Source organism: Rhipicephalus microplus, chromosome X, assembly GCF_043290135.1.
Source record: "Rhipicephalus microplus isolate Deutch F79 chromosome X, USDA_Rmic, whole genome shotgun sequence".
NCBI classification, from domain to species: domain Eukaryota; kingdom Metazoa; phylum Arthropoda; class Arachnida; order Ixodida; family Ixodidae; genus Rhipicephalus; species Rhipicephalus microplus.
In genome coordinates, this window is record NC_134710.1 from 193,263,956 (window position 1) to 193,289,507 (window position 25,552).

The 25,552-nt window shown below is 43.2% G+C and overlaps 1 protein-coding gene across 5 annotated transcripts in view; it reads left to right on the plus strand.

Annotated features, from left to right (window-relative positions):
- Positions 1-25,552, plus strand: part of LOC119177341 (Ubiquitin specific protease 20/33) — a 110,907-nt gene that overhangs the window by 58,856 nt on the left and 26,499 nt on the right. For all 5 annotated transcript variants that reach the window (XM_075878410.1, XM_037428815.2, XM_037428817.2 and 2 more), the window contains 6 exons: positions 1,061-1,126; positions 6,009-6,135; positions 13,360-13,429; positions 17,957-18,062; positions 19,476-19,557; positions 22,424-22,532. In XM_075878410.1, coding sequence (XP_075734525.1) covers positions 1,061-1,126; positions 6,009-6,135; positions 13,360-13,429; positions 17,957-18,062; positions 19,476-19,557; positions 22,424-22,532 — 560 coding nt within the window. The remainder of the gene's footprint in view (positions 1-1,060; positions 1,127-6,008; positions 6,136-13,359; positions 13,430-17,956; positions 18,063-19,475; positions 19,558-22,423; positions 22,533-25,552) is intronic.

Consider the following 25,552-nt stretch of genomic DNA (forward strand, 5'->3'; position numbering starts at 1 on the left):
TTTGCTCGAAGCTCCTTTTCGTACGTCTGAGTGTAATTGATCGTTGTCGAGACCACTATCCCCAGGTACGTGTAGGTCTCTTTCCAAGCAATGCTATTGCCCTGCAGCTGCACTGGAAGAATCTGCTCTACCTCTCCAGACGGGAACTGCAAAGCCACCGACTTGTTTCCAATGCATCTCAGCCCAAGTCTGTTGCCTTCCTCTGTGCATATGTCAGCAGGGACTGAAGTTCTGCCACGCTCCCAGCCATCAGCACTATATCATTCGCATAAAAGAGGCCAGGCAGTCTTCTATTGCACAACATGGCCTGTTCCATGTAACTGAGGTTGAAGCCTAGGCCACTTTTTGCAACCGCCTTTCCATTCTAGTTATGTATATCATGAAAAGGAGAGTGGTGACATTCGACAGCCCTGCCGCTGCCCCCGATTAACTTCAATCGGTTGGGTGGTCAGGCTCCCCTAGTGAATGACTGCTGTTGTGACTGCATATAGCCCCTGGAGCATCCTCAGCCATTCTGCTGGCACCTTCAGGTCCTGTAGAATATGCCACAGCTTGGTCTGGTTGATGCTGTCATATGCCTGGTTGATATCCAAGAAGGCTAGCATAAGCGGGCGATGCTCTTTGCGTGCAATCTCTATCGCTTGTAGAAGCACGAAAAGGTTGTTCTCGAGGCAGCAACCGGGTTTAGACCCGTTCTGTAGCTAACCGAAAACTTCCTTTTCCGCCCACCACAAATTCCAAACATTGGCATTTGTTTCATGGTTGCTAGACTGCCGTGGGCACTTTCGTCGTTCATGGATTTTGCCCATTTTAGTTTAACTTTTTGTCAATAATATATAGGAGACCAACCAAATGTGCCTGGATAGTTTCTTTTATGCGGCTTTTCCGTTTAGCAAAGTTTCGTTAAATGGGAGTCCACTGTATCTATTGAAAATGGCAAGGAAACAGTAATATTGTGTTGTTACAGATTTCATAACTTTGCTTGAAAAATTCATATAAATCACTAGTACTGCCCATGTTTGCTTTTGTTTCATCAAACCTATATTCTTTTGCATTTCAGAGTGTCCACGGTCTGCTACAACATATGACCTTATGGCTGTCATCTGCCATCACGGAACAGCAGGCTGTGAGCATCATACTTTGGCTCCCATCTCAGAAAAATTATGTTTTATGGATGCTTAATTGTGTGCAGGTTCAAAGAAATCCACTTTTAAAATTTTCACAGCTGCACAAGTTTTTACTCATGGCATATTGTACCATATTTACTTGCATAATGATTGCACTTGCATAATGGTTACACCCTTGGCAGTTTTTTTTGCGCAGTTACTGTGCCCTAAACTAATCCCTGTAACCGCGGTGACAACACCACATTTTGACCATTTTGTGATGTGGCCTCTGTGTCCCGTGAAATTTTGTGCCTCATATGTTGAATGATGGCATTGAAAGCTAGAACTTACCAGCACATTGGTAGGCATGGGAAGGAGTGCCAGCACATCATTTACAGTCTCCTACATAAACGAGACCATAGACACTCCCACACAATATGCCGTGATATGTAGTGCTCCAGAAGAAAGGCACAAAGGTGAAGATGGAAGCTTGTAATGAGAAATTCGTAAAGAGGGGATAGGTGCTAGAGCCGACATTCCGACAAGAGGACTTGTTTTTTTCAAGGCTGCAGCTCATTTCCTTAGCGCTTCTGTTGTTTACGAACTTCACATATGTAGTGTGCAATACGACAGAAGGCTTTGTGGAGCTGTTGCTTAACTGCTGACTCAGTATGAGGTTGTATGACATGATCAACTTTTTTGGTCGGGCAAGGTCTGAGCATTGGTTCGTCTGATTATTTCACGTATATTTTTCAATACCTCTAGCTTACACTTCAGGTTTTTCTTGTAGCAGTTCATGCAATGCGTGTGTGTTTTTATTGCCGACGTAGGTTTCTTTAACTTGATACAGTCGAATCTCATTATTTCGAACACGCTTAACTCGAACTTCTGGTTAATTCGAACTCACTATCAGGTCTCGTCAAAGCTATGTGTATTCCAATGGGCGAAATCGCCCGGTAATTCAAACACCCAAGCACTTCTGACAATTAATTCGAAGATACCGCGCTCCAAGAATGCTCTCAGCACCCCGTCCAATTCCGCGGCGGCACCTGCGACACCTCAAAGCTGCCCGCGAAGTAAATTAAAAGGGAAGAAAAGGCTGTGGTGGAATGTTTGCTGCTCTCTCTCTCAAGCGCCGATCTGCGACGCGCCCGTGTCACCACAGAACGCCTGTGTCACCACAGAACGCCTGTGTCACGCTTCTCCCTTTTTCGTCCCTGCCACGTAAAGACCCTCCTCCTTCCAACGTTGCGGGCGAAGAGAGAGAGGAAAGAAAAAAAGAAAGCCGTCGCTGGGTTGAATGAATGTGTGGTTGAAGGAAAGGAAAAAGGCACTATCTTCTGCAGCCCTCGCCCCTTGTGGGAGCACAGCTCTGCGCCTTGAGGGGGGGTGTCTCTCATGTGCCGGTGCCACGCTTCCTTCTTTCGCTTCCCTGTCACGTAACCATTCTCCTTTCAACGACGCGCACACGTAGAGAGCAAAAAAAAAAAAAAAAAAAAACTGCCGTGGAGTGTTGGTTTTCTCTCAAATACCGATCTGCTTCTCTCCGCGTGGAGACGCTCTTCCTTTCTCGGACTCGCTCGCTGGATTCCGTGCCGACCGGTTGTGCCCTTGCGATCTCTGACGACAGTGCAGCTCTGGCCGACTGGGTTGGTCCTACGCCACCTCCTGACGCCGGTCCTCGACGACGACGACAGTGTAGCTCTGGCCAAAAGGATTAGCCCTACGCCATCTCCTGTCGCCCTGTCGCCGACAAGAGCCCTCGCCAGTGGTGCCCCGTCCTCGGACTCCTGCAACCGTGTCCACCTTTCCTGTCTTCTCACTTCCTTCGTTCGCTGTCCCTGCGCCTCGCTCTCTCCTTCCGCTCTATCTCTCTACCTTTTAATCCTATCCTTTTAATCCCTCCTTACCCCCATCCCTCGTGAGCTACTGTTGAAGTGCCCTCCCTCTCAGAGACAGTTATGGGGCTCACTTTTCTCTTCTTTTCATTTATAATCACCCCCCCCCCCCCCCTTTTTTTCTAATCACGCGCTGGCGATGCTGCGGCTGCGTAGTGGAGAGCGGGAGGCTCTGCTACGCAGCAGTCGTCGTCGTCTTTAGAAAGTGTCGGCGCTGGACATTTTCGCGCGCAACTTCTCTTGCCAAGAGAATGCTGAAGCCGAAGTAGAAATGTTTTGCAAGCTGCGTGCGAAATCGATTGGCTCGCTGCAAGGCTAACGTGCGCAGATGCGCATTACAATTAATAACGGATGTCTTGTGATTTGTGAATAAATGTAAGTTTTCCTAAACTTCCCCCCGTGTGTTAGCTCAATGCACTTGCGCCACTGCATGGCGAGCCCTCCGTTTATTTAGCTGTCATTAATTCGAACTTCTTTTCATTCCGACAAATTTTTTAGCCCCTTCAAGTTCGAATTATCGAGATTCGACTGTACTTCTCATTTTCAGTTCTGTAAATTCTCTCAGAAATAATACTCCCCATAATGATTTCACCCAGAAGTCTACATTGGTTTTTAGAAATATGCAAGGTCATTATGGAAATAAATACGGCACTTGTTCGGTGTTCACATTAAAGATACTGTTTAACAATGTATTGCCACTTTTCGTTAAAGGTAAACATAGTAGACAGACATTTGTCTGGCTGAGTAAAATTCGAAGGAGAAAAGGAAGAAAGAGAGGGAGAGAGGACAACCATATAAAAGTTGCCAGCTTCGAAGCCAGCCAAACTGTCATTACCTGAAGAAGAGACCGAATGGATCTCTAAAAGTAGGGCCAGTTTTAATTTGGATATTCAGAACTTTGGACTAAACATGGCTGGGGAGTCTGTTTATTCGTACACATTTCCTTGGTGTCAGTCATCGTGTCCCCGTTGTAGTTTACTTTGTATGTGAATATAATGATCATCAATGTTGGCAAAGCTTGCTTCACTGAATACCATATTTACTTGCGTAATGAACGCACTTTTTTTCTCTAAAAATTGGAGCAAAGTTGCGGGGTGCGTTTATGACGTGGAGTAAATTTTAATAAAGCTTTTTCAGGAAAAGCTGAAAATGTGGTAATGCAAAAAAAAAAAAAGTTATGTCTCTTAGTCTTTCGCAATTGGCATACGTAAACGCTGTTTGGCAACAGCTTCTTTGTTGCACTTTACTCATCTTCGATGATAGATAGTGCTATCTTCTGCAAGCTGTCTCTGGCCCTCCCACGCATGCCATAAAAGTGTTTTGTGGCTATCTTTTCTCGTAATCGTTCAACCGCAATAGTGGTATCTGCTATGATCTTGCGTGTGCGCTGCGATGCTACGACGCACTTTGCCAACTCTACAACCTCGCACGACGACCTTGACGACGCCATTAACATTGTAGCAAGCTAACCCCGAACCATAAAAACAAACCGTCGGTAACAAGATTAATGACAAAATACAGCCTATATTCGACATGAGAAGTTTCTCTACGCGCAAATAACAAGCGAAGCGAAAATCAGAGGTGCTACCATATTGCAGGAATCGTCACAATGCTTTCTGGGTAACAAGCGATTTTTTCTGGTTTTCCAGAAACCAGCGACGCGATAACAACGAATAACCTTTCACGTCAGCAATTCCTGTCATCTTCGCTCAAAAATCGCGTGCATGTGGTTGGGTTTTTTCGTATTTGCAGGAAGTAACGGTCGATCAGTTGGCGCGAGCAGTTTCGTGACCTTCGCTGACTGTGTGCGTATCATCTGTGCGATGCCTCTACACTCGCACTGTTCATGGACCCCGCTGTGGTGCACAGATAAGACGGGCGACTTGCCGCGCACAGATAGAAAGGAAAGCAATACAGCACGCGGCAATTGGCGAAGGGCCGGGGTGAGGAGGCGCCAGGTGTCGGTTAGCGACACTGCAGCGAATGAATGTAGGGGGTGCATTTACTATGCGGGGAAAAAAATTCAAATTCTTATGACTGAAGTCGGGAGTGCGTTTATTATGCCAGTGCGTTCATTATGCGAGTAAATACGGTACAGGTCATGCTTATCTTCAGCCCATTCCTTAGCATTACTGTGTGACAGTTGCACAGTGAGCATGAAGCTTAAAATGTATTGATATCTGCCACACTTGTCTGTGTGTATACTACTGAACATTCTATGTTGCCCCGGCGCGGTGGTCTAGTGGCTAAGGTACTTGGCTGCTGACCCGCAGGACGGTGGATCGAATCCCGGCTGTGGCGGCTGCCTTTCCGATGGAGGTGGAAATGTTGTAGGCCCGTGTGCTCAGATTTGGGTGCACGTTAAAGAACCCCAGGTGGTCAAAATTTCCGGAGCCCTCCACTACGGCGTCTCTCATAATCATATGGTGGTTTTGGGACATTAAACCCCACATATCAATCAAAATCAAATCAACATTCTAAGTTAACAAGCATAGTCAATTTCGTTATTATAATGCATACTGCTAGCATCAACAAGGGATGACGCTGCAATAATTATATTGCTTCTACCTCACTTATTCAATAAACAAGCTTTGCTCAATTTAGATTCTAACATTGGGTTGGATTTTTGGGCTTTTATTTTTCAGAGACAAATCTTGTTCATTGTATTCTTTGGTAAGATAATCTTTCTTTGCTAAAAAGTTTTAAATATGTGAAACATAAGAGGATTTCAAGGGGTATTGCATTTACTTCTTTATATTCATTGTTTTTTGCATTCCACTGAATCCTACAAGGACCAGTTTTGTTATCTAAACACATAAGGACAATTTCAGTCGATGGATATGTTGTGCACTGGCCTGTAACGTCAGTTGGGATTGAAATAACCAGAGTACAAAATAACGCAAGTCTACCCTATATGTGTTCCAGCTGTGTGTGGGCCTTCACTTTTTTGTCATGTGGAATTTTTTTCGTGGGTCTCAGACATTTCTTGCATACTCCATTCCAGTTGGTCACTATACAACATATGCATTGAACCACCTCAACGATCAATGGTACGAGTTTGACGACCAATATGTAACCTCAGTGGAGCCCCAGGTCGTGCAGAATTGTGAAGCCTACGTCCTCTTTTACAGGTTTGTAATTTTCCTTTCTTTGTCCTGGCATAAATTTTTTATATCATTTTTATTATCTTGCACATGAGTTGAACAGCCGTTGACCCTTGCACGTAAGTGGAACACCTCTTGACAGAGAAGACAAGTTGAACAGCTTATGTAAATAATTTGGGACACTCATTTTCTTAGGGGTGAGCTTTTTGCAGTGTTTCAATTAATTTCGCTGTTTTAATTGTTTCACATTTGACTGAAACACGGGTGAAAATTCAGAATGTTGAGTCTACTACAGTTGAGCCCGCCTATAACGAACCTAAGCGTGACACGGCATCCGTTTGCTGTATCCCGAAGTTCATAGCAAATGAAACACAGCTTTAAAAAAAAATTGCAAAAGAAAACGCAAATTTTTTTTTTTCCCAAAAAAAGTCCGTGTGCACGTGTTTAGACTAACAGAAGGGATGAGGATGGTCTCGAGTTTATTTAAAGCGGTAGTGTGCTCTTCGCAGAGGCCCGTGGCATATACAAACTGCCTGAGGCTATTAATGTAGCCAAGTACGCTTGTGGGCACTGGCTCCAAAGTTTTGTCGTCCTCGCCATCTGACTCCTTCAAATCGCTCTTGCCATGCACTTCATTCGCAATGCCCTCATTCGCACACTGTTCCGCAGTGTCGGCATCATTATCGGCCGTAATGAAATCATCGCAACAGATGTCCCGCACGCTCTCCCTTGTCAGAGCTGACGATGCGCTGTCACAAATTGCTGCCATAGTGGTCTTGTTTGGAAGCTTCGAGTTTGGCATCGGGTCTGACTTCAGCGAACTCAGCCTTGCTTAAACAGTTTCGCACACATGTAGCAGTCACTGCCGCCCACGAAGCCTTCACTATCTTCACAACTGAATACAGGGATAAACAATGCGGCAAGTTGGATGCCGGGCGGTTAATAGATACAAGCAAGCGCTCCACATCGCGGCACCTATAATAAGTTTTAAAATGCTCGGTTTGCACCCAAGCCAAGCGGTCACACTTTGGATGTTTTGTTGAGCAGCAGAAAAAAAACGAAGGCCTCCCGTCCACCATCCTGGCCATACACGCACACCAACAACAAGCATGACGCACACACATGACGTAGAAGCCAGCACGCGTGAAACTGCTCGGGACCCGTTTTCAGTCAGAAAATGAAACGTCTAAATTCCAGCCGGCGTAGCTGGTGGCTTGCGTCACGAAGCAGTGGAGACGGGTGGAGTTGCAATAAATAGGGGAGAGTAGACTTGCTAGAGACATGCAAGTGAGTTGCAATAGATGAGAGGGGAGCATATGGCGAGAAGGCGACCTTGAAAATCAAAACATGCGGGAAGAAGGCAGGTCAGGTAGCTTGCTTGCAGGGTCCATGAAACTCGAAACTCGCATGTAGGAAAACTTCGAAGAGTGGTCTCCATGCACAGAGGTCAAAGAATCATATTGTGGCACGGGTGGACTTCTGCGGCCCCAATGACTTCAATAATTCACTATTAGCTCCGTGTGAAAGCCATTGTTATGATTCCGAATGTGTGCAGAGGGCATGCTAAGCCTAGTGAAAGTGAGGGAGAACAGGTCCTAAACACTGAACAAATTGTGAATGATCAAAGTTGGTGGGGTAGCGCAAGCGCGCGTGCACTGAAACGATACGGCACCGATGCAGCCAAGACACATGCACAGACGATTGGATACAGTCGATGGCTGACGATGTTGGCAAATGGTCTGGTCACTCCAGGCCGGCTATGCCAATGGTAGTGTAACAAAACCAGTGATCAAAATCTGAGGGGAGACTGGTAGGCCGGCCAGTCTTCGAAAGATTGATGGCAGTGTGAAAATAAGGGCCTTGTCTGGCGATGTGGGAGGCTCAGAGTAGGGGGGTTACAAATGATGGATGGGCATGTAACAAAAACGCTCTGGGAGAGTGAACTAGGGGGCTGCTGACGCAGGGTGGGTGTTTAATGATAAAAATCTGTGGCCACTTTGGCCATTGCTACAGCAGTCAAAATTAGGTTTCCGGGAAGTCTCCGAAGCACCGACTCTGTTGTAAGTGCGATTTTGTGCCATTGAAAGAATGTATATTTTCATGGTCAAGCGGGTATTGTTCGTTTTAAACGAAAGTACGATTTTAAAGTGAGGCCATTGTTTGTGGGCCCGACTGTGGGCCCGATCGTGAAGCCGTGGTGAAGCCGGAAGTCGGCCATATTGACTGGGCAAATTCTCCTCTCTTGTTTATATCCGAATGTAAAGCAGAAGGCGCGACTCTCTCTCCAGCTCGGAAAGCACGTGGGCGGCGCAGTGCGCATATCGTGACAATCCGAAACTAATGGAACGGGGCTCAACACTCTGGTCCAGTGTGACACCTTCAGCGAAATCATTTCGTCCAAGTATTAACAGTGAGTAACGGCTCGCCGACAACGAAGCAAGTACAAGAGAGCGTGTGCTAGATGCACTGACAACGGCGAGTGTTTTCACGTCATTAATTCAGCAACTGTACAGACAACACGATCAGTCGTGCGCCTTCTTCTACGGTTGCATTCTAACATGAGGCCAACGCAGCGCCCCGCCACTGTGCCTGTGTGAAACTCACCGGCCTCAGAATTCTGCGACTGTGGTGACTTTGAGCACGGTGCAAGTGACACTTGAACGAAGTTGCTCCAACGTTGAGATTACAACGCTGGGGGCGAGTATAACAAGCGTAACAGAAAAGTTGTTTTATTACGCACATGCAAGTTGTTACTGTACGCATACTGAACACAAAACTACGTATGTGCACATGGTCCTCATTGTGTCTTGCTGGGCACAACAGTTTTGTCCGTTGCCACAAGCAGAAGCACTGCCCAACCGTCACTGACCTGCAAGGCGTTCGTCGTCGTTGCGCTTCGTCATGGTGCCTAACGCAATTTTGCTGAACACTTCAAATGCTTCATCCGGCTCATCCGCTGCACGACACATGGATATGCGCTCGTTCTATGCATTGTTCAGGCCCCGTGGTGGACGAAAGGTTTTGTAAACGTTGCTAAGTGTACAGTAACTTCCAGGAGAACACTGTGTAACCAATAACGCGGCGCAGAGCACGGATATTGTCCGCCGCGGCTTAGCACGAGACCCGCGGAGGCACACATGCCACCGCCAGCCGCGGCTGCTCACTGCTAGACCAGCTACACTGCACAACACGTAACCATAGCAACGCCGCCATTGTGTCCAGTGAATATGGCCGCCATGATGTCATTTCCTCCACACTTTTCATGTAGCGCACCGGCTAGGCATGCCCTCTCCTATCTTTACTTCTTTCGTGTGCCCAACCTTTCAGCAATGCACTCCTACAGTGTGAGAAAGTACTTGAACAAGGTCAAGCAAATTGTTATCACCTCCTTTTTTTCGAGTCAGCAATATTAGAAACATTTTTCTTTCTAATATTATAGTAGTACTGTATACTTCAAAATGTTTTTGTTCAGTCAGCCACAGCTGGTGCTTTTGAAATAAAGTCATATTTCATTGATTTTGTGGGCTTTGTTTAAATGAAACTTCTCATAAATGGAACAAATTTTCTTGCCCCTTCAAGTTTTGTTTGAGAGGAGTCCACTGTACTCGGCTTTTGACCCGCAGGTCGCGGGATCGAATTCCGGCTGCGGTGGCTGTGTTTTTGATGTAGGCGAAACTGTAGGCTCGTGTGCTCATATTTGAAGAACCCCATGTGGTCAAAATTTCTAGAGCCCTCCACTACGGCGTGTCTCACAATCATATGGTGGTTTTGAGACGTTAAACCCCACATACCAATCATTCAATTAATCTTATGCTCAAAGGGAAGGCCTTAAGAATCAATTATTACTATAGCAGGGCTTGGCAACTTCCGGTCCACACAACACACCCCCTCCACCCACTCAACTAACTGATGAACATCTACAGGACTTTGTGTTGATAGATGAGCACCCTCGTTGTAAATATTTCAGAGTTGGCTCAGAATTTTCCACACCAAAAGGCACATCCTAAAGACTTTCTTGATTGTAAGCTGTGTTTATAATAGCACCTTTCTAACATGTGTGCTGAAAATAAAGGTAGTTTATATTCCAGCTTTTGGACATCAGTAGAGTGGTTCATTTGTGAGTTTTTTTTCTTTTACCTGCAAAGCACCCCTTCCCTTCTGATTTGTATGCATCCCTGCCCTGTCAGCTTCATGCAACTCAGCCTTTTGCCTGAAAAAGGTTGCAAACCTTTGACGTAAAGGATTCTGCAACTATAATTCGTGGTTGTGATTAGTAGGGGCCAGATTTGTTGGCACTAAAAAATTAGGCTTTAGGTGCCTAAGATAGGCAGGCAAAGCGCAGTTTTAGGCCCCCAAAATTGTAACTATAGGCACAATAGATTTTTACAAAAATTTTAATTTCAGAATAAATGCACTGGACTTATGTCTACGACCGGAAAGCAAAAATAAATGCTTTAGTTTTTGATGGTACAAAGGCACCAATGGCTTAGCATAGTCATTTCCGCAGGGTGTGCAGAACACGATCTCTCCGTTTATTGTTCTGCATAATGACCTAATTGACCACCAACGAATAAACACTGTCCTTGGTCTCCTTTGTTTTTTCAACATGGTTGAGTAGGACATCACAGGTGGAGCAGGTAGCCAAGCGGCTCTTTTAGCCTTGTGTTAACTGGGTCCAATCGCACAGGGTCAATTTTGTGTGAACGCCTTAAAGGACCTCTCACTTGGTTTGAGCATTTCAAGCTGGCAAGAGATGTGCGCACTGGACGCTGATGATCTCGTCTGCTAAGATTTGCAATGACATGCGCCCGGAAATAGGTGAGATGTCACACTCAATGCCGCTTGCCATTTATCTCATGGGCGCGCACCCCAACATGGTGGAAATGCCAGGGAGTGGCACTCCGGGTCCGTGCCCACCTTCTTTGGAAAAATAATTTTTTTATGCGCATACATAGCAGAAAATGACCATTTTGCCTACCCTGCCCCTACTTTAGATCAAGAGGTAGCCTCCCCCCAACCCCTGAACAAAAATTTTTACGTACAGCTGTGGTCCTGGGTACGTGAAAGTAGTATCTGACACTGTGACAATTATTCTAGGTAGCATGTGTAATTTGCGCAATCTTTTGCTTCAATAGAAGTTCAATAGCATTGAAAGTTGGGTGAGCTTGTGATAGTTAATATTTGCTTGTGAAGCAATACACAGGGGCAAGGAACAAAAGAAACGAAAATGACACTGCTGCACTCTCAACCAGTCATTTTGCAGAAAAGCTTAGTAGTTAAAATATACTATGTGATAGCGTACCACTTATAACAATGAGTACAAGTTAGAATACTTGCCGGAGATTGTTCAAAAGGGGCATTTCGTGATCGCTTAAAACAACAGGAACCTTCTTTGTCACTAAAACAAAAAAGGATTGAATCAGCCGATATGACGTGTTGATGCGTCTGCGTCATGTGATCTTGCAGCTCCGAGTTACTCCAATACCGAAGAGGGCAGTGAAGGAATTGGGCTTGCTAAGTGTATGTTGGGTGAGCGGCAAAGCTTTCAAGCTAACGTCCTCGCATCATGCTTTCGTGGCTCATACTGAGCCAATGAAAAATTCCTGTGGTACAAAGCTATTCATTGGGCACGCAACAACTTCAAGTCTGTAGCTAAAATTTGTCATGTGACCTGCGAAGTGCCCTTTAGGAAGTAGATGACAAATAAAACAAAATCACAGGAACATCTTTTTTTTTTTTTTCTCACAATTTATACTCTCCATTGGTGACACTCCAGTTTAGCAATCCTTCTCCATCATCCTCCGGCTTTACAGAAGCACGTCCTGTTCCTCACACGTGCGAGCAGACACAGAGGAGATGCCGAAAAGACGATGAGATGTGAATGAATGCATGTGTAAAAATTAATGGGTCTTCCCATTAGCTAAGAAAGGGTCTTGTAGCCTTGACAATGCTGAAAGGAACTTCCGAGATGGAGTATAGGTTGCAGCCCATAGAGTTCCGAAAGTCCAATTTTGCCGGTAGTATGAATACCAGTCTCCAACTTTACTGAAAAGCAAGATTTGAGGTTGAATAGTGTTCGTAGAAACACGGATTTTGAAAACAGGCATTCATAGGCATTTACAGGAAATTAGGCACAAACATCAAAAATAGGCATGTATAGGCACTATAAAACAATATAAAAGCCCTTCTTAACCTCTAATTCGTGCTCATTTATTGAAATGGTGTGATAGGAACGCAAGGAACAGAATAGGCATTTGCTTATGATCTGGTCTCTAGTGATTAGCATTTTGTGGTGCATTTAGTAGCATGAGTTGTTTATCTTGTTGCCTTGATATTTGTCACTGTCGTCACTCTTCAAGTACCTGTGTGCCATGAGGGAGATATCCAGCAACTGAAGTCTATGCTTATAGCATTTCTGAAATGAAGTTATTGATAAATTGTGGACAGGCTTGGAACGAGAGTGAGCCATTCTTTTAGTTGTGTGCAAACCGGTTAAATTTGAAAGGAGCCTAGGCGACTTTTAACATCTGCTTTTTATGTGCATATGTTTGGCAATAGTCGGACAAGCAAGAGCAATGCCTACTAACATTACACAGTAGCCACACTAGCACTGACGGCAATCACGGTGGGAAAGAGCGACCGTGTTTGATTACGTGCACTCAATGTCATGACACTCGCTGACATAGCTTCACTCCCCCTTGCCATTCCTACCTGTATATCCTTCAGCACATATATCAGGACAAGAGGAGAAAGAACTTGAATAGCGCACGACAAATCCCTGTAACTCTACTCGTGATGTGTGGGTTCGAGAAACTTGCAGCAATCAATGTGTGAGCCATAGACTCGTGATGCTGAGATCATGCATTGATTAACTTGGAAAGGTGGTTCAGGACCCCTTCAAATATTGTAGATACAGATGCTTTATTTTATATTTCTTTTTGTGCAATGACTTTGTTAAATGGTGAATGAAGAAGCCGGACATTTTACGCAAGTTAGCATTTTAGCGCACACACAGAAGCCTTGCTTGCAAGTCTAAAAGTAAACCGTATAAGCACTTGATGCATGTATGTCATGCAATCTAACCAAGACGTCTTGTGGTATATGCTTGTCATAAATGCAATGTTGCTTTAAGTCATTGAAGCTCATAAATCTATCATTAAATCTTTCAGGTCTTGTGTCATAGTTCAAAAAAATATTGTGATGTGTCTTTTTCACTTCCATCACTCCATCTCCCGATATTTTAATTCGCAGGAAGTCTTCAGAGGAGATGCTAAATCGGCGAACTCGAACATACGAGCTCATGGAACGTAGCCGCAATGAAGTAAGTTGTACTGTTTACATCTGACTGCTGACATGAAGGTTGTGGGTTCGATCTCGGTTGTGGCATTTCAATGGAGGCGAAATGCTAGAGGCCCATGTACTGTGCAATGCCTGTGCACATTAAAGAACACCAGATGGTCGAAATTTCCAGAGTCCTCCAGTACACACACCTTATAAACATACTGTGGTTCTGGCACATAAAACACTAGACATTATTATTAGTATTCTTTCTACTTTTAATACCTTGCTTTCTGCTCAGAGAACTATGGAAACATGGAGTAATATGTCTACACCTCTCACAGAAGGCAGTGTACTTCATTTTAGATGCCATTAAAATCTATGCCATCATGGCAGCTTGAACTTCAAGCTGGCATTACCGCCACCAATATTTTCTTGTTGCACATTTTCTCGCTTACCAGGTGCATTCTCATATAACGTGAGAAGGCACATTGTAAAAAAGTAACTGAATGTAAAAAGAGTAACATGAAAAGAATCGTTTTCTCTTTCGTATTCCTTAAACATACATGCAGTACAGGTACAGCACAAACTTCCAGATAAGGGGTGAATTGCACATCAAGTTGATACTAAGCCACAAAAAAAAAATACTTGTTTTAACCGATACATCGAGATACGATATTTCGAGTTAACACTGGTTTACTGTACTTCCTCAAATGTTATACTTCATTTGGCACTGAACACCTTGAATTTGGTAAAAAGTGCTTGTTATGTTACGGTGACTATCAAATTCTTACATACCGTATTTACTGTATTTACTCGCGTAATGAACACACTTATTTTCTCGAAAAATCTGAGCAAAGTTGGGGGGTGCGTTTATTACGTCGGGTAAATTTTATGAAAACTTTTTCGGGAGAAGGAAAATTTGCGGTAATGCAAACAAATGGGTTAGGTCGCTTAGCCTTTTGCAATTTACATATGCGTACACTGTTTAGAAACAGCTTCTTTGTTGCACTTTACTCATTTTCGGTGCTTGATGGAGCTATGTTCTGCAAGCTGTCCCCCGGGCCACCTGTGCACTAACGCTTTGCGACTATCTTTTCTCGCAATCGTTTGACTGCAACAGTGGTATCTGCTTGTGATATCAAGGGGCACCCAAGAGTGTGAACTCATGGAGGAATAGGGCATGAAGGGACAGTTAGTGAAGAAAAAAGAAAATTGGCTAAAAAGTAAAGGGGGAGGGGGGTTAGCGACCGACGCAGGTTTCTTGCTCATGGGGCATGAAGGGACAGTTAGTGAAGAAAAAAGAAAATTGGCTAAAAAATAAAGGGGGGGGGGGGTTAGCGACAGACGTAGGTTCTTTGCTCGTTTTGTGAGTATCAGCTGCGATGTCTCTACACTCGCAGCGCTGGTAAACCTCCCTGTGGTTTACAGATAAGACAGGGACATGCAGCGCATAGATAGAAAAAAAAGCAATAGGCACGCCGCAACCAATGGGCGAAGGTGGGGGGAGGGAGCAAGCAGGAGTGGTGGAGTGAGGGGGGTCGGCAAAGTGACGGGGGTCGGCAAAAACTGAAGGGAGCGAACGGGTGAAGAGGTGCCAGGTGTCGGTTAGCGGGACTGCAGCAGATGAATGTAGGGGGTGCATTTATTACGCGGGGGGGGGGGGGGTCCAAAATTTTGATGACTGAAGTTGGGGGGTGCATTCATTATGCCAGTATGTTCTTTACGCGAGTAAAAACAGTACAAGCATAAGCAGTACAAGCATACTTTTTCTCGAAAAATCTGAGCAAAGTTGGGGGTACGTGGGGTAAATTTTATGAAAATTTTTTCAAAAGGAGCAAAAAATGTGGTACAGTGAAAGCTCGTTAATTCGAATTTATAGATAATTCGAACTGTAAGTTGTGGACCGGCTAAGCTCCATACAAGCCTATGAATAAAAAATCCCGTTAATTCGAACTCGAGTAGGTTCCGCCACGGATAATTCGAACTACGCGCCACCGCGTCGGCGGCTTGGCTAGTCACTCGATAAGGGGGCTGCTGAGTTACGAGGTGGCGTGGACAGGGAGCGGAGAGAAAAATGGGGAAACTGGCATGGAGGCCAGAGTGCAGAAAATAGCACCACTTACTCTTAACCCCCCCTCCCCCACAATCTCTCTCTCTCGGGGGCTGCCTGCTCTCCGTCTTACGTGACCTCCGAGATTTGTTTTTTTTTTTTTTTAAGCGCCAATTTCGAAGTCTTTGAAAATCCTGGGTAGTTGTCGCTGTTAGACGACAGATGGCATAACCAGCACACGGGTGCGTCGTACACCCCGGTTGTTGGTGCTGGGAGTAGCCTCCGACTGTCGCGATTCTTTGTGTTGGTGTTAGACCTCGGCTAACGTTTGCTGCGGTAGCGCCGGTAGTAGCTTCCGGTCTGTCGCCATTCTGCTGCTCCAACTTGATGGCGTGTGCTCGCGGCAAATGCCGTGCCAAAACACTTCTGGAGAAAGCTGATATGCTGTGGGAAGTGGACGCCGGACTCTTGCCTAACCAAGATATCGCAAAAAAGCATGGGATAGCGAAAACGACGCTATCTACTTATATAAAGAATAGGAGGACTATTGAAGACGCCTTAGAGGCAGAAGTTGCGAGCAAAAGGAGGAGGTTGCGGCCCGCAAAGTATCCTGACCTCGAGAAAGCGCTTCTCATTTGGATAAAGGAAATGCATTCGCAGGACATACCCCTGAGTGACCCAGTCATACTGGCAAAGGCAGCGGACTTCGCCCTGCAGCTAGACTACGACGACTTGGCTGCTTCAGTTGGGTGGTTGCACCGTTTTCGCGAGCGCTACGACCTCATTTTCCGTGCTGTGTCGGGTGAAATGAACGCCGTCAACATGGTAACATGTGAATGTTGGCGCTCCGAAGTGCTTCAAGGCTACATGGAGAAGTATTCTCCGTAGAACATATTTAATGCAGATGAAACTGCCTTGTTTTTCAAATTGCTGTCTGCCAAAACTATCACGTATAAAAGCGACAAGTTCACGGGAGGAAAGAAAAGTAAAGAACGGATAACTGTGATGGTTGCTGTGCACATGACCAGGACCGAGAAGTTGCCTCTGTGATAGGCAAATCGAGAAGTCCTCGTTGCTTCAAGAACATCCGCTCCCTCCCATCAGACTACGCGGCCAACAAAAAGGCCTGGATGATGGGGGAATTGTTCGCGCAGTGGCTGGGGAAGCTTGACAAGTAGTTCGAACGCTGTGGCCGCAAAGTCCTGCTTCTCGTGGACAACTGTTTGGCTCATAAAGTCAACGTTGAGACGAAGGCCATTGAACTGGCCTTCCTTCCAGTTAACAAGACAGCGGTACTGCAGCCCATGGACTAGAGTATAATTGGAAATTTAAAATCATTTTATCGGCATCATATGTTATAACGAATTATTTTGTGCAATAACTACCAAGTGACGCTCCTAAGTGCACTACACATGCTTGTGCGTGCATGGGAGCAAGTGAGCGCGCTTACGATAGCAAATTGCTTTCGCCACTGTGGCTTCAGCACTGAAGCTCTGCAAGCTGACGAGCCACCAGTGCTTGAACACGGCGTCACCGCCCCCATGGCGGACGTTTTGGAAGACGTCTGCTTTGCAGACTATGTCAATGTGGACTCAAGTGCAGTGGTGTGGTGCACTCATGGATCGCAATCGTTTTTAACTACAACTGTGGTATCTGCTGTGATCTCGAGGGGGGGGGGGGCGAAGGGGGCAGGGAGCGAGTTGAGGTGGTTGAGGGGGGTTGACAAAGTAATAAAAAATAGAAGAGATCTAACCGGTGAGGAGGTGCCAGGTGTCGGTTAGCGGGACTGCAGTGGATTAATGTAGAGGGTGCGTTTATTACAGATATAAAGAAAACCAATACCGGACAATCGGCGAAGGGGGGAAGCCAGCCGAGGTGGTTGAGGGGGGGGGGGGGTCGTCTAAATAATAAAAAACGGAAAAGATCTAACGGGGTGAGGAGACATTAGATGTCGGTTAGAGGGACTGCAGCGGATGAATGTAGAGGGTGCGTTAATTGCGCGGGAAAAAAATTCAAATTTTGATGACTGAAGTTGGGGGTGCGTTTATTATGCGAGTGCGTTTGTTACGTGAGTAAATATGGTATTTTTGTTTATGTAGTTTACACAAGGAGCAGAGCGGTTAGAATTGTGGTGGTTATTCAAATACAAGTTGATTTTGATCTTAGTAGGCACTAAAAAAACATTTGTAACAAGTAAGACGGTTCGCACATCTTCATTCAGTAGGGCATACGTCTAAAATAACATGCAGGTCAGGCATGATCAGAAAAGGTTCATGTCTCTGAATTTCTTCAGAAAAGGTTGTTCCAACTAGTCTAAGAATTTTTTTTGTCAAGCTTGTTTAATGTCAGTGAGTGGTATTTTTTCAAGGTGACATAGTATAAAATGCCATTGTGATGCCCAGTGCATCAAAATACAAGCATTTGATCTGTCAGCTATTATCTTGTCATAAGTTGAAAATTTCTTGCTAAGTCATCTAATAGGTTTCGGTTGACTAGGTTGTCCTGTTTGGATTTCAGCATGGTCTTCTAAGCTTCTACGTATCAAAGCAGTGGATAAACCGGTTCAATACATTTGCGGAGCCTGGCCCGATTGACAATGGTGATTTCCTGTGCATGCATGGAGGTGAGCTACTAGTTCGACCTGCCTGTATAAAATGGAGTCCTTAACCTTGTTCTCTTTCATTTTCTTAACCTTGTTTTCTTTCTCTATTATACAGAAACCATCAATTTGTATTTTAAGCTTCATCTAAATAGTAATGATGATTATTACTTTAATTTTTCATAAACAACTTGATTATGACAAAATTTCTCTCAGTGGTTAAACACTTGTGTATGTTTTTTTGTTCAAGTTATGAAGTATCGCTTTGCCCCACTTTGGGGCTATCAAACTTATTGATAAAGTGGAAATCAGATTAATATTGTCTTTTTTTTTTCATACTTTTGATGAAATACTATGACCTAGTTTGGAAGTGAAAAAACCAAAGTAGCTAATTAGAATATTATTAGGCCAAAATCAGAACCGCTCTGTCTTGTTTATTAGCTTACTAATAATTACATTATGTAATTAATCACATACCATCACTTCAATTCTTCTAGCACTTTTCTGCAGCTCTTTAAAGTGTGGGTGGGACTTCTTTTGTTCTGATTCTTCTTATTCTTTTCGCTTTTTGCCCACTGTACCTTGCTATCTGAGGCCTCTTGCTATCTTTTTTCCTTTCACCTTCATGACATCTGTGAAGGGGTGATCGTATCTTTTTTAGTATGCATGTTTTATCATTCTTGAATATTAAGTTATATTTCAACGCTTGCATCTTTCAGCTTTTTTGAACTGCTTCAAGTGCTTCTATCAATTTTTTAGCTGTGCATGAATTGTTCAAAGTAAATTTGGTGCATAGGAATAGGCCTCGTTAGTTTGAACCTGATTTATTCGAATATGCTACTTGGTACACTTACACATTTAATCACTGTTATTAGTACTGATATATCTGACTGCACTTGGTTAAATAAGGTGAGCCTCGTAGCGTGCTAAGCACTGAAAGAAAGCACATCTCATGAAAGGCACTTCTCGGATCCAGACGTGTCTTTTGTTGCTGCAGCATTGTCAATAATGTCACAAGATGATAACTGTAACTTTGTGGCCTGCTTTTATGCAAAATAACAAGATTTGTGAATTTATTTAGTAAATACTGCTATAATGATCTAGTGAGCAATTGGTTACTCTATTGAAACGCTCAGTAATTCATCATTTGATTTATATGAACATTTCTTCCAATTCTGTTTACTACAGTTTATAAAGAGGCTTTAGTGTGTGTCTGTGGACTGTCACCTTAGTGTATTGAAATTAACCACATCCTACAGTGCCAGTATGCTCAATGAAGCTCTCACTTTGTTTTGGCTGTGCTGCAGCATTTTCTGTTTTAACGAACCTTTTGTAGTCATTGTCTCTTTGGATCTGTGTTCTCTAAGGAAACACAATTGATGCTCAAACTGCCCTGCAGAAGTATTTCACAGAGATTCGGGCATTCTTGCTCGGCAGGTGTGCAGCCGGCCAAGGCACATATTGCAGAAGAGCTCTGCCTCCAGCTGTCTCAGTCAGTCTGGGAATATCTGCATGACTCGTAAGTGACTAAATATCTACTATTGATTTCTTAAATTGATTGTGGAGACAGAATATGATATTCGATTAATGTTGCAGTGATCATCATCATCATCATCAGCCTGACTACGTCCACTGCAGGACAAAGGCCTCTCCCATGTTCCGCCAGTTAACCCGGTCCTGTGCTTGCTGCTGCCAATTTATACCTGCAAACTTCTTAATCTCATCTGCCCACCTAACCTTCTGTCTCCCCCTAACCCGCTTCCCTTCTCTGGGAATTCAGTTAGTTACCCTTAATGACCAGCGGTTATCCTGTCTACGTGCTACATGCCCGGCCCATGTCCATTTGCTCTTCTTTATTTCAGCTATGATATCCTTAACCCCCGTTTGTTCCCTAATCCACTCTGCTCTCTTCTTGTCTCTTATGGTTACACCTACCATTTTTCTTTCCATTGCTCGCTGCGTCGTCCTCAATTTAAGCTGAACCCTCTTTGTAAGTCTCCAGGTTTCTGCTCCGTAGCTAAGTACCGGCAAGATACAGCTGTTATATACCTTCCTCTTGAGGGATAGTGGCAATCTACCTGTCATAATTTGAGAGTGCTTGCCGAATGTGCTCCACCCCATTCTTATTCTTCTAGTTACTTCAATCTCGTGGTTCGGCTCTGCGGTTATTACCTGCCCTAAGTAGACATAGTCTTTTACAACTTCAAGTGCACTATTACTTATCTCGAAACGCTGCTCCTTTCCGAGGTTGTTGTACATTACTTTTGTTTTCTGCAGATTCATTTTAAGACCCACCTTTCTGCTCTCTTTGTCTGACTCCGTCATCATGAGTTGCAATTCGTCCCCTGAGTTACTCAGCAATGCAATGTCATCGGGGAAGCGCAGGTTACTAAGGTACTCTCCATTAACTCTTACCCCTAACTGGTCCCATTCTAGGCTTCTGAAAACCTCCTGTAAGCACGCAGTAAATAGCATTGGGGAGATTGTGTCCCCGTGCCTTACACCCTTCTTGATTGGTATTCTGTTGCTTTCTTTATGAAGCACTATGGTAGCAGTTGATCCCCTGTAGATTTCTTCCAGAATGTTTATATATACTTCATCTACGCCCTGATTCCGCAGTGTCTGCAGTGATAGACCATAGTAAAGAAAAAAAAAAGTGGCAGCACTAGTGCGGGGAGATCAAAAAAAGTAAGAATTATGAAGGAATACTTGCAACAGCATCTAGCCTTAGATTTGGTGCCCAGATATGGCAGGGATATCATTTATCTTTGAGATTAACCAGATATTCAAATGAATACAAAAGAGGCTCCATTTCTCGGTTAGCTATGCAGCTACCGACGGGAAAGCTTGATTAAATTTCATTCTAGAGCATGTTTCATGTGTTTTGTGAATATAGCCCTCACCGTAAAGAAAAAAAAAACATTTTGAACATCAGTGATCTCATGCACCCGTCGTAGGATAGCTAAGGTAGAAAAACAAGACGAGCGCTACAGGCGTGTGTATGATCAAGACATGTGTAATAGTAGAAATCTTTCACAAAAAAAAATTTTTTTTCCTGTTTATTGCTACTGGTTTTAATATAAAAAGTCAAGTAGTTGCTCTAGATATTGTGCAGTATCGCTGTATAATCTACTATCGAATTTCTCTCCTGCCTTGTCATATCATCGAAGTTTCTGGTAATACTGTAATGCTTATTTTTCAGTGGAAACATCTTACTCTTTTCCATGGCAAGTTGCCATCTCCTTGACTTTATGCTGCCCCTACTCTTTACTGCTCCCTCTTTTTCTTGCATATCAGTTGCTTTCTTGTAACTTATCTGCTATGAGAGAATAGCCAATTTTATCTCATCTTTTGAGTTGCACTGTCATGTTTGTTGTTTTTGGATTATTTCTATTATTACTTGTTGAAGCAGAATGGCAAGCTGGGCAAGTTGATCGGCATTTGTCATGAAAGTAATGCTGAATGCAAGCACGTTTAATACAACGAGACAAAAAACGACAAATGCAACACTTGAACTGCAACTTCTGAAGTGTAGTGTCATGAGTGTGTGCACCGCGATATCCCGCATGGCACATGGCCAGATGCTCCACAGCCGCTGGCGAATGAAAACCAGGTTGACAACCCTGACTTCATGATTCCGGCACATCTCAGGCTAAGAATACTGTCATAATAAAATTTTCTGTGCCTACTCTGAAAGCTGCTTCCAGTACAATAACCTGCAGGCCGGTATGATAAATACCTGACCAATGCCAGCAGCTGTGCTTCTCGTGCAGAAACACATTACGCGGGCACAAGTAAAAGGGCATGTGCTAAAATTACAGGAGACACACATTTCCTTTTTATGACTAAAACATGGGTGGAGATTACGACATGGTATTTTTCTCTTTTCCGGCTCCTAAAATCGAGCATGTGTTGTATTCAACCGTGTGTTTAAGTATTGAAAATGCTCAAATGTATTGGAGACCTCTATACTTTTTAAAGATGTTTAAACATCTATATGTTGAATTGTTGCCCACCCCTCATGCAAAACTCCTAAATGTGTAAAACCGTGTAAAACCTCCTTAGGGGCCTCACAGGCCCCTAAAAAGGGCCCTGTGAAGTAGTATTAAAAATAAATTAATAAATATAATGTTTTCTGCAATAATGGGAACAAGGAGAAATCTCCATTTTAAATAGACTAAAAAATATTGTGGTTTGATCATTTTTGCCAATTGTATGCTACGACTTTGCGTACGTAATGTCAAACTCCTAGTTTTGGTCAATATCATGGCACCTTCATTATGCATTTCAAAGACTAGGAGATGCCTCCTATAGATTTTCTGCTATTTTATTATTGCACAGCAACACAAGTGTGAGTGTTGCGATTTGTCTTTGCATTAATGCAGATTTGGAGGAGGACCCGCCTGCACCCATCTCTACACATGTCCCACCTGTGCGAGTGAGCAGGAAGCTTTGGAGAGGAGGCGTAAAGCTGAGCTGGATACCTTCATCACAGTAAGCAAATCTCTTGCCCGAAAAAGAACATTTTTCATTTTCTGAGCAACAAATTGCTTTTAGTGGTGGATTTAAATATTAGTATATGTACATAAATACTAGTGTTTAAATATATTCTTTAAAACTTCTTTTGAACATATTAATGTAATTCCTCTGAAAATAGTAGCCTAGTCTGTTACAAAAAGGGACAAATGTCACTATTTTAAAGTGCTCTGCTTTCTACGCTTTCATGGTGGTAAGTTGAGCCCCTATACAAGAGACATGCCCTGGGCAAGTAGTTGTCTGTTATATGAGGCATCTCTAAAAGCAAGGTATCACATATGCATTGTTTTATGAACCCCTATTTCAATGTAGCAATGTTGGTGTCCCTTGTACTTGATTGTTTCTGATATCAGTGTCTATTATAAAGGGGTTGGACTGTATATATGAATTCAGTACTTGAAAATTTTTTGAACAGTAGAAGACAGACAGCATGCTTGACTTCTTGTAAAGAGTTTCATCCATCTGCATGCTTAATAACATCATGCTTAACTTCTTGTAAAGAGTTTCATCCATCTGCATGCCTAATAACATTATTGATTTTAAGTTTCAGGGAGGATAATGGTACGTGGTATGTAGGAAAAAGTAATAAGTTCAAAGGGGGCAGACTAATCTTAGGCATTTTTTTTTGTTTATTTCTTCAGTGATCTTGATCAAACTGCACAGGATTATGCAGTTTTTTTTTTCTGCTCATTTCAAATATTTAATTACTTTTCCTGTAACTCATCTTGTTCCTGAGATAACTTGAGTTCGCCCTCTATTGTTTAAGGCTGTCATAGAAAAAAATGTGTTTAATTGAAAGTGATATTTGAGATATGGCAACATAGACTAATGACAAGAGATTGAAAGTATGCAAGAGTTTTTTTTGTGTGTTTTTTGCCTTAGTTATTTTACAGAAAAATGAACTATTTATTTTCAAAAGCAGTTGGAATTGTGTTACAATTTTGATGAGTAATTAATTAAAAAAGCTTGTGCTCTGAATTTAGCTCCCATACTTGCATTCTACACACATACAGGTTTGCATTGCAAAAAGGATTATTGTTGTACCTGCCCTAGCTGCAGAGATATTGAGGCCTCAAAATTTAACAGTCGTAAATTTACATCTTTGAGAAAAATGGAAAAAACTGATGTTTCTTTAAAAAGCAACAATCACGGTGCACATGTTTTGCAATGCTCATAAATATGCTCATAAATTGGCAGCAGAGCTTCCAACACAGGTGCTGGCGAATTATAAAAAAGCCTCGAAGTCGGTTCCCCTTATTTGCAGGTTCTGCATGCTAACAGCACCAAGAATTTGGACAGCTAGAATGACATTACAAAAAAATTTTCACTTCATGGTGTATGAAAATCTGCAGAGAGACAGAAGAATACTTGCAAAAAAACAAATATGTCAATTTCAAAAAATGAATTTTTTGTCACTTTTTAATCCCAAAGACCAGTTATCCTTCTTAAATCGTTATGTAATAAACTTTGGTGAAACATAATGCTCAACACAACAGAAGTATTTCAGTTTTTACAAGCTTATATTCATACATCATCATGTGTATTTTTGCTTCAGTCTAACAAAGTGTGTTCATCTGCAATTTAAGTATCACTTAGTTTCACGGCAACTACAGAGGAATCCACGGCAATAAACTGGAACTTCGGATGGTGCCAGTAGTCATATGGTTGACTTAAACATGCGTTTTGTCAGCGCTTTTTGCACATGTTAGAGAGAGGCTGGCCGCTGGAGTAGAGCAGCAGCGATGTATGCACAAATGGTGCATCTAAATGCTTTACTATCCTTCAAAGCAGCAGAGTGGAAGGGCATACAATTAATGCATGGCGTGCAGGAATACAGATACATTGTATCGTTTACTATTCAACCATCCCGAGCAGCGCAGTTGGGCATAGTCATTGTCTGCGCTGCACATGCCATGCATCAACACCCAACCTGGTTTTTTTGCTAACTCTGAGCACCTTGATTTACCAAGTCTTGAACCAGTTGCTGGTAGCCCACAGACACCTCAGCTCATAAGTAGCTACGTCACATGCTGCCATTATCACGTGATCCAAACGTCCCAAGCCAGCCCAAGTGACCTTGGGGCAATCTGCGCGCCTGATGCTGTTCACGTTCATCTGCTTCCACTGTGGCATCTGCTATGTCGTCTGCTCCGCCGTGGCTGTGTCACACGCCACAATGCCAACCCACTTTTTAACTCAACAGCAGTTAGTGAATTATACCTGTTTCCGTTGCGACGCAACGAACTCAACACCAGTTGGTGAATTATATCTGTTTCCATTGTGACGCAACTTACTGTACGTAACTTATAACTGTAAGTAATCGCTGTGACACAACTTACCAACTCGATCGTGCATGCATCAAAGACGCGCGTGGGCGTTTCACCTCTGTTTCTCCGGGCATGTGTTTGCCTAAGTACTTAAGAAATACACACATACTGGAGGTGACTCAGAACACCGATGACAAGTTGGCGAGCGGAAAAATGTTAAATTGAGAAACGTGCAAGAAGTAGACACAAAAGCAACAAGAGAGCAAGAGCACCTCGAAAATTAAAAACAAAAGTTTTTAAATTTAAAAAAAGTCCTAAAAAAGTTTTTTATTTATTATTGTACTGTATTATCATACTGTCATGTAAAATTATCATGCGTGCGTATCATTAAATAGATATTTCAAATCTGCAAACAAATTTCAATTATCCCATTTAGAAAAAAAGCATGACAGGTTTTCACATTATAATTAGGTATTTTCTTGCGGGTCGTTATGCTAACTCGCAATAAAAAAGTTAGTTTTCGAAACTACTTGTTTCCTATAAAAGGTTCATTCTACAGGCAAAAACAACCTAGATGTCAAAATGGCAATTTCTTTGATCAAAAATAATTTAAAACTAGGAAGGTAAAGATTAGCTTCCAGTAATTAGCTGTTATTTATCATATAATTGCAATTCTGTCAAGGCTGAGAGAAAAAGAAAATCTTTAGCCTG